This window comes from Salvia splendens, chromosome 5, assembly GCF_004379255.2.
Source record: "Salvia splendens isolate huo1 chromosome 5, SspV2, whole genome shotgun sequence".
Lineage (NCBI taxonomy): Eukaryota > Viridiplantae > Streptophyta > Magnoliopsida > Lamiales > Lamiaceae > Salvia > Salvia splendens.
Genome location: NC_056036.1, coordinates 4013561 through 4022884, shown reverse-complemented (window position 1 = coordinate 4022884; position 9324 = coordinate 4013561). Strand labels below are relative to the sequence as shown.

The window sequence follows — 9324 nt, the reverse complement described above, 5'->3', positions numbered from 1 at the left end:
TAAGAGAAATACTACAAAATAAGTGGAGCCACAATAACTTGTGTAAATAATTATATTGAAGGGTTTCATGGATTGAATTTTTGTTTTTAGGCAGTTTTAGGCCGAACTTAAATGAAACATTTAAAGTGGGACGAAGGGAGTAAATTAAAAAAAGTGGAGGGGTAATTTGGTAAATTCAAGCGCGCACTTCTAGATTTTCAGGTAATTTAGTTGGACGGACATGCACGGAATAGTACCTTTATGTTTTTCGGTGTAGCTTCTGTCCTATCCTAAATTCTCTCTCACTAGAAACCTAAGTAAAAGTAAAACCTAAATTTTAGGCAACACTCTCTCTCTCTCTCTCTCTCACAGCACTTTATATCTGGACCCTCATTCTCCGTCATTCTTCTTCACATAATTAATATTCTCTCTTTCTGGGAATATGTCAAGTTCTTGATTTTTTTGAAATCTGGTCAAATTTTGCGGTTTTGCAGTTTAAATCGTGCGATATACGTATTCGTAGTTAGCATATGCTTGTTAGTATATTTTGATTTGGATATGTGAAACTGTTTATTTTTTTCACTTGAAGAAAGATTTGTTTTTTATTTTGTTTTTTGGGTTTGATTCTGTTAAGAAGATTGTTTTGGGTTATGTTGGAGTCGGTCTCTGAGATTAGAAAAATATTGAGGTCATTTTCTTAGGGTACTTTATAATCTTTTCTATTTGGGCATTTTCCCCAGCTCTGATTGCTGGCTTGAATAAATAAGGCTTTTCATTTTTTGAAAAGTCAAATATTAGTTTTTAATTCTCTTGCATTACTTTGTCCTCTCTTTTATATGAATCTTATTGGCTTAGAAGTCCACATTGGAATAGACTTCTTTGTTTAGCTCATTCGTAGTTATTTGTGGTAGAGTTCTTCTTGCAATAGGAAAGTTATCAGAGTTTTCGTTGCTATAAATTTGGAGATAGAAAGGTTGAGTTGAAGCTCTGATCATTTTGGTGCAACATATTGATTTTGTATGCTGGTTTGCCTGTTTTAGTTAAAAGTTTTGGTTTCTGCTGGCATATTTTCGAGTTTAAGGGCTGAGTTTTAGCAACATGGATCCGAATACGAGTGAGGAATTGAAGGGTCTCGGAAATAGTAGTAGTAAGAGCTTGTCGGATAAGAGCGTAGGAAGCATTAGCAGCAAAGATATGATTTTTCGGGCGGATAAGATTGATCTCAAGAGCTTAGATTTGCAGCTTGAGAAGCACTTGAGCAAGGTTTGGTCTAGGAATTTGGAAACTCAGAGCAGCCAGAAGCCGAGAGAGGTGTGGGAGATCGATCCTACTAAGTTAGAACTTCGATACCTTGTGGCTCAGGGAACCTATGGCATAGTTTACCGGAGTACTTATGATGGTCGGGATGTTGCAGGTATTTTGTCCAATCTTGTTGTTTAAGGCTGTCTTCATTTTATGCACTATCTGAAACTGTTTTTATCGGCTGTATCTTTTAGGCGATGCTCGTTGCTTTCTTTTCTGGTCGATACTAGTGAAAGCTTACACAATGACTTATTCTATTTAGCTTTTAAATATCAGAGTAAATGTTTTGGCTGATACTGTATCTACCGAGTGATGGCTGTTGAAGTCGTTATTCAACCAAAATGCGGTTATTACTTAAACTTGTGTGCCCTCTAAGTCATAGTAGTATTTGCGCGAGTTGCTTCTTTAATAAAAGCTCATCTTCTTCGATAGACGTGTTCATTTTAGGCCTCATGACGTCCCTTTCTCTGTTTCACCACTCTGTAGCTACAAAACATCATATGCGTATTTCTTATAACGACAACCCTTGATGTGTTTCTAGACATTGCCTGTATTCGAGTGCATAGATTTAGATTTGCAGCAAAATTAAATCCAAAACACAGTGGATTAGATGATTAAAGTAACTGAGTTGCACAGTGAAAACTTTATATGCCACATTATATGTTTGTGTGATCATTATTTATAGCAAAAATCGAGTTTAGATGTTTTTCTTCTTCTGCAGTTAAGGTGTTGGATTGGGAGGATGGCACGAAAACAGCTGCAGAAGCTGCTGAGATTCGAGCATCATTCAAACAGGAGGTTTCTGTTTGGCACAAGCTCAACCATCCCAATGTTACAAGTGTAAATATCTAACCTTTTTCACGGTCTATTCTCCGTGTTTGAAGTTTTTGTAATTATTTCTAAAAATGAATTCTCGGTGTAGTTCATTGGCGCGTCAATGGGGGTGTCACAATTGAAAGTTCCTCCAAAGAATCCATCCGAGGGTCACACAAACCTTCCGCCAAGGGCATGTTGTGTTGTCGTGGAATTTCTCTCCGGAGGCACATTGAAGAGCTACTTATTCAAGAATCGAAAAAAGAAGCTTCCCTTTAAAGTTGTGATCCAGCTTGCTCTGGACCTTGCACGAGGGTAAATCTTTCTTAAATGTGCATTTTGTCTCTATTATTCGATTCTTACCTTATATCATACGTCTCCTTGCAGGTTGAGCTATCTGCACGCGCAAAGGATTGTACATCGTGATGTCAAAGCAGAAAACATGCTTATAGGTGCTCAAAGAACACTAAAAATCGCTGATTTTGGTGTCGCTCGTGTTGAAGCTAATAATCCGAGCGACATGACTGGTGAAACTGGAACTCTAGGCTATATGGCCCCTGAGGTAACTCTCTAGAAATGACATAAAATATGGAAATCAGTATCCTTTCTTGCGACGTATATGCTTATAAATGATAAATTTATGGTCTACTTAGGTACTCGATGGGAAGCCTTATAACCGGAAATGTGACGTATACAGCTTCGGTGTTTGCTTGTGGGAAATATACTGTTGTGATCTGCCTTACAATGATTATAGCTTTGCTGATATTATGTCAGCTGTTGTTCGACAGGTAACTTTTATTCACCTTACTGTGATTAAGTTTTGAGCGTTCGATCATTCTAATACTCTCGTCATATGTGTTGGTAGAATCTACGACCGGAGATCCCGCGTTGTTGTCCTAGCTCTCTTGCAAGCATCATGAAACGGTGTTGGGATGCAAACCCGGACAGACGGCCGGAGATGGATGAGGTTGTGAGGCTGCTTGAGGCAATCGACACGAGCAAAGGCGGCGGCATGATACCGGAAGACCAATCAGCAAGGTGTTTCTGCTTTGCTCCGACTAGAGGCCCATAAAAGATTGTCTAGCTTCTCCTCTGTTTTTTCAGCCATTAATTAGATGAATTCCCATTTGTGAAGATAGTTTTCTTTATCTACTTTTGAAGATTTATGGATTTGTGATTTCCTTCACAATGCTATCAATTTGCCTTCATTGTTGGCCCTTTTTTTTTCTTTTTAATTCCTAATGAAATGACAGATTTGCAAAAATATTGTACCAAGTAAAGTAATGGAATGGAGGTAGGAATGGTAATTTTATTCACCCCATTTCATCATAAAATTTAAAGAATGTGTAGTTTATTTTCTGTACAATGTTTAAATGCAACCAAACTAAATCAACTAAGCTATGTCAACAAGGTTTTTCATTAAATTGCTATCCCTAAAAAAATAAGGTTTTGGGATTACAAAGAAATGATCAATACAAAGATTTCAAGCGAGTGGGGCGAGGTAATTTTCTAGGGATTGGCTTCTTCTCCCATCCACTCCTTCCCAAGAACTCCTCGATCAACCTAGATGAATTTTATCAGAAGCAAAACAAATCTAAATTATATTTCAAGAATAAAAGTATACTTACATGCTGCAAATGGCCTTTTGCGATGCTGCTAGCTCCCGGTCGGGAAAGCATTCGTCCATATGAAAACTCAGCCAAACGTAAAGATCTAGAACCTACAGTTACCAACAGAAGAATAACCCAACGGCATTTCTACGGACCATGGGTCGACAAAGATACTAGCTAGTGTTACAGACCTTATGAATTGATTCGAGTTCCTTTAGTTGCTTGTGTGACTTGGGTATTTTGAGCGTTCCGGGGGTAAATATTTCCTTGAGCCGCACAATATGATTTGTACAATAACTTGTTGCAAACTGACATCAGAGGGATAAGGTAGAATAAGAAAAACCTCACCACTAATTTAACAAGGTGACGGGCTAGAGACTAGAAGCATATCTCACCTGAGTGAGTCCCTGAGACGAGATGTCATCTTCCATGTCAACGGGACTGGAAGTAAAAATGCAGGCTAGTTATCATGACCATTGTGTACGAAGGGGATGATTCAATAGCAGAATATAAATGTCACCTCATAACAAATAGATACTTATCACTCAAAGTAAGAGGTAGCTCATCTATTACGGCTGCTACTTTCTGTATATAGGTAACAAGAAATTAGCATCTACAACGATAGATATATTAGAAAAGACGAACAAGCATAGATGGGAAAATGAAGTAGATATATCGTCTTGTGTGTGCGAGCAGTGGAGGAAGCAAGCAAGCATACCAACATCTCCTCACAATTAGTGATAAAATAGTTATCTGACAACTTGGCGTGCTCAACAAAATGCTCCTAAGAAAGACGAGCAGATAGGTATCAGACTAATTAATGGATACTGAAGTAAACACGTACAAAGAGAGAGAGAGACGTACCAATATCTGCCTTAGACCATAAGTTGGATGTAAACGTGAAAACATAACTATAAGATCGAAGCTAGGGAAGAGTCCAGCTTGCTGCATCACAGAATGTCCAACCAGAAATTGTGTCATTGGAAAAATTCCAGCTTAAGTTGGTAAGAGCCAAAATGGAAACACCCTAACTACCTCCAGAGTAGGAGAAGGGGAACTTAGTGATGAATGAAGTAAAGGTAGATCGTCAGCCTTTACACAAGTCACTTCACCAACAGGAAATTTAGATTTGTATCTTCCAGCTCTTCCTACAAGAAAATTGACGACATAAATATATATTGCGTACAAATGATAAGTATATTCTTAACAAAAACTACTCTCAGACAAAGACTTCATGAAAGATTTGCCACTCAGCATTAATTTTAGTGAAACACAACTTACACAAGTACAGTTGGCAAACAGAATAGCTTACCTGCAATCTGTTTAATCTCAGAAACAGTAAGGTCCCGCATTTCTATACCATCAAATTTTTTCAATGTTGAAAAAATTATTCTGGATATGTTAAGATTGAGACCCATTCCAATGGCATCACTTGCCACAAGAACATCAAAACCATTGTTTTCGTCGTTGAACATTGTTGCCTGCAATCTTAAGGAATTTGGTTAGTTCAGCCAATTTCTGCCCTACCAGATAAAGAAATCAAAATGAAAATGGAAAGATAAATAAAATTATCCTGTAAGAACAATAGCATGTAGTCTGAATGAAAAATAATAGTATATATATATGTGCGAATAGATGAAAGCGAAATAATAAAATCCATAGAGATAATATATATAATTGACTTAATCAAAAGCAAAAAACTGAATCACGTAGAAGGTAGATGTCTCCAAATGCCTTAAACATTAAAAGCCTTCAGTAAAAGGATATATTTCAACCGCATTACAATTAGATACAATTCAAGAAGACACAGAAACCTATCCAATTTACTACACTATCTAAATAAACAAATTCCTAAGCAAGACAAATGATAGCCATAAAGAACCTGTCTGCTTCGAGTGGCTGGAGGCAATGAACCATAAACAACGGAGCACATATGCTGTCTTTGATCTTCGATTAGTCTCTGCCAACATAACAATGATAAGAGGGGAACTCAAAAGCCTATAAACTAGTGACCACATTAAAATCTGTATATACATGATTTTGATTTGATTCAGATGACACTGTAATTATATGAAACATCCCTGACATTATCTAGAAAACCCTTAAATTTATATTAGAAGACCTATACACATACAAAAAATAATTGACTTCTCCACTTTCGACCAATACTACAATGATTTGCATCCAACTCACAAGTAGCAAATTTGATTAGTACTACATAGAAGTTATGGTGAAGATCAGGGCCATATTTTGGCAGTTTCTTTATATGCAAACCATTAGTTTTAGGCTTGCATGCACATGGTTCTTGCCTACATGGTGACTTTAGAAGGCATTCAAAAACTTGCAACTGAGTGTCAGTGGGGAGGTACAAAGGGTCAGATACTGAGTACATAAGCCTACCTAAAAGAAAATAAACTGGAAGTTGCCATACCTTCATTTTGTATATCTCATAACATGAGAATGTGACAATGCAGTCACCTGTCCGTATCTTGGAAAAAGATCCCAGCGGAACATCCAAGGGGACAAGAGGTGAAAGTCTATCATAATATTTAACCTGAATCAACAGGAAAAGTGTACAGTTCAGATTCACTAAGAAGAACATCACATTCCTCTCCTGTAATTTGGCAATTGGCCGCACGATAGACATAAGCACATGTGTTTGAAAACAGTGCAGTTTAAGATTGAGAGAGATTATAATTAAAAGAAATGTGACTTGCTTGAAATGAAAAAGAAATTCATTCTACAGATTAGAAAGCCGAAATGCAATACCTCGACAACATCATCGGTCACTTTAAGGATCTCTTTAATTAAAGGAACAGCTGCTGGATCCCCACACAGGTGTAGTTCATCAGCACATATTCCTAGTAAAGCCCTGGTAAATGAAAAGCCACTTGTTTTGCACCCCAACATCTGTGAGAAAGATAAGATAGTAAACACAGATTACGTTGCGCACACGTATTCAATACTACAGAACAGAATCCATATAAAAAATCAAGCTGATGAAAGAATTTAGATAATGATGCCTAAACTGTGAAGAACTACAAGTGAAATGCAAACATGGAGAACATAAGCAATCTAAGCCACACCCAACCGCCGTATCAAAGAAGAGAAAGGAAAAGAAACCAAATCAGAAATTTCCATTTCAGAATAGCATAAGTTGTTTTGTCCCGTCCAGCACCTTGGAATGAAAAAAGATAACCAATGTCATAATACCAGCTAAAAAGAGACAAAATATCTTTCAAGCATGTAATAGTCTGCCTTTCAATCCTTAAATATTTTGATCTACCCTCCATCTTATTTATGAATAGAAGTTCTATTAAGCAGAATATAATCAGCACATGACGGCTTCTCGTTAGGATTTCGCTTAGAAGTGATATTCCTAGGGTTGGAACGGTACGGTATACCGTGCCGAAATTGCCATACCGCATACCGATATACCGAAAAGTCAGTATACCAAAATTTAGATATCGTTACCTTACCGACATTTCGGTATACCGCAATTATGTTTAATAAAACATTTTGGTACGGTACGGTATGATACCGTACCGAAAAGTACGGTATACCAAAAATTCGGTATTTTCGGTACGGTAAGTGCGGTATTTCGGTATATTTTCCCAACCCTAGATATTCCCACCCAAATTGTCCTTCCCTACAAATAAGATTTATAATTGGACATTGGAGAAAATATCATCTAGGTCTTCGAAGGGGTAAAATAAGCATCAAGCGAATAATCTTACAGTCCAGCAAATACAGTTGCTTTGCAAGAGACACACAAACATCCTGCTAGTGACACTATCTGGTATGCACAAAGATCTTGCTATCTGAAGTAAATAGACTAAAAATAATGTCCGACTTAGACCATAGGCACACCTGAATTTCATCTACAACCGCACAGCTATAATCAGAATTGACATCTGACATTTCTACAGTAACAGCTTTATGTTTTGCTCCATCAATCTCCTCTCTCTCTTGCCCAGTAATGAGCTCACAAGGAACATTGGCCTTGTTCAGACGCTGAGCAACCTCCCATGCTAAAAGTCTCAACGGCCCACAATAGATACCTGTGGCATGATTGTTAAGTCGAAGCCTAGATTCCACCTCAATAGATAGACCTAAACATATTATGCACCTGAAGGACTCAACTCCAACCGCTTCAGAGCATGGTATGTTTTGCCACTATTTGTTGGACCAACATGCAATATTACATTCCGTTTTTTTCGCCGAGCAACAGGATACCATGTATGAGGGCGCCTAATTTGTGAATACAGAATTAGTACTACAAAAAGAATGCAATAAAAATGAATTGCCAAAATACCAAACTCCATACTGACAAAAGTTTCTCTTACGTGAGGTCTGTAAAATCAAATTTAACGTGCGGTGTAGAGCTGCTGAGCTTCCTTAAGCATTCATAGATGCCACATGAAGTTCTAAACTTCAGCTCCCACGTAGAGCAATAGAAATCAGTATTATCTGATCAGCAAGAGTGAAAAAAATGAAGATAACATAACAAAAGAATTGCAGTAAAATATTTAATGCATTTGCATTAATTTCCAATCATCATTCTACCGCAGTCTATCCCAAATGCACTAAAAATGTCAACATGGAAAACGGAATAAATAAAATTCAAGAACCCGAACCTTAAATTCCTCAGCTTGGTGAATCTAATATAAACAGAATATGTCCCATTTGACCCACTCCTATAAAAAAACGTACATATTTATCATATGTTCTTCTTTTAACGATCCCCATTCTCATACTTGCCCTATAAAGAGCTCCCATTTTCACGGAAAGCAATAACCAAAACAAAACCTCAAGAAAAAACTAGAAAAGTGAATTACCGGGAAGCAATGACCTAGAAATCCTCCGGCGGAGAAGCAAGGAGCTCATTTGAATATTATACGTTTAACTTAGAGAGTGTAGAATTCACAAGGCTCGGTGCCAAATTAAATGGAAATTGTCATTGCAGAGAAATTGCAATTTGGGAGTGCTAAAAAATTAGCGATAAAATAACGAAACATTGGGAGAATTGGTGGCGCGAGATTTCAGTGGAGGTGAAGAATTTCGGCGTTAACCCGCCGACTCCGAAAATGTTCGGCGTTTATATATTTGCGTCTTTGTATTGTTTGAAATCTGCTCGAGGGAAGAAAGAGTATTTTGCAATTTGGTCGTCAAGGATTAGAGAAATACCTATTAGGTCCAAAAGGTTGTAAGGGAAGTCAAAATAGTGGATAACTATATATCATTGTATCAATTCCACCATAAAAATCTAAGGACTTTCAATTTTAAGGTTTACGAGACGTTTATCAGATCATTTCTCTACATCTTTGGAATTATATGTTGAGCGTTAAATATAGGCAAGACATCTTAAGGGAAAGTGAAAAGGGAGAAAATTATAAGAATGTTAGCTCAACTGTTGTTTATACTGACACGCTCAACATATCATTTCTCTATATATGTGTATACAATATATAATTTGTTGGCGAAACTTGAAAATATATATGGTTGAGTTAAATGATTGAATTATAACTAGAAAGAATCATATACACGTTGCGATTTGGACTACAGTTTGGCAGGGAAATTTTATGTCCTAGTATTAATAATAACAATTCCATTTTTGAAT

The 9324-nt window shown here is 37.1% G+C and overlaps 2 protein-coding genes across 2 annotated transcripts; one reads left to right on the top strand and one right to left on the bottom strand.

Moving 5' to 3' along the window:
* Positions 1–258: 258 nt before the first annotated feature.
* LOC121804353 (serine/threonine-protein kinase STY13-like) lies at positions 259–3302 on the top strand. Its single transcript, XM_042203837.1, has 6 exons — positions 259–1393; positions 2003–2121; positions 2204–2409; positions 2482–2656; positions 2748–2882; positions 2960–3302. The coding sequence occupies exons 1-6, from the start codon at positions 1078–1080 to the stop codon at positions 3164–3166; spliced, it is 1158 nt and encodes a 385-aa protein (XP_042059771.1). The 5' UTR covers positions 259–1077; the 3' UTR covers positions 3167–3302.
* Positions 3303–3378: 76 nt separating this feature from the next.
* Positions 3379–8880, bottom strand: LOC121804352 (ATP-dependent RNA helicase SUV3, mitochondrial-like). The gene is made up of 16 exons (XM_042203836.1): positions 8543–8880; positions 8051–8174; positions 7834–7955; positions 7575–7765; positions 6474–6614; positions 6136–6258; positions 5587–5664; positions 5017–5185; positions 4740–4852; positions 4569–4649; positions 4423–4488; positions 4225–4289; positions 4100–4145; positions 3896–4012; positions 3723–3814; positions 3379–3657 (listed from the first exon to the last, which is right to left on the bottom strand). The coding sequence occupies exons 1-16, from the start codon at positions 8589–8591 to the stop codon at positions 3564–3566; spliced, it is 1671 nt and encodes a 556-aa protein (XP_042059770.1). The 5' UTR covers positions 8592–8880; the 3' UTR covers positions 3379–3563.
* Positions 8881–9324: the final 444 nt, after the last annotated feature.

Coding starts and splice junctions, on each gene's coding strand:
- LOC121804353 (XM_042203837.1), top strand. CDS start 1,078: ATGGATCCGAATACGAGTGAGGAATTGAAGGGTCTCGGAAATAGTAGT. Junction 2,410..2,481: donor GCTCTGGACCTTGCACGAGG/GTAAATCTTTCT, acceptor GTCTCCTTGCAG/GTTGAGCTATCTGCACGCGC. Junction 2,883..2,959: donor TGTCAGCTGTTGTTCGACAG/GTAACTTTTATT, acceptor ATGTGTTGGTAG/AATCTACGACCGGAGATCCC.
- LOC121804352 (XM_042203836.1), bottom strand. CDS start 8,591: ATGAGCTCCTTGCTTCTCCGCCGGAGGATTTCTAGGTCATTGCTTCCC. Junction 7,766..7,833: donor GTTGGAGTTGAGTCCTTCAG/GTGCATAATATG, acceptor ATCATGCCACAG/GTATCTATTGTGGGCCGTTG. Junction 4,489..4,568: donor ATGGTCTAAGGCAGATATTG/GTACGTCTCTCT, acceptor CGTCTTTCTTAG/GAGCATTTTGTTGAGCACGC.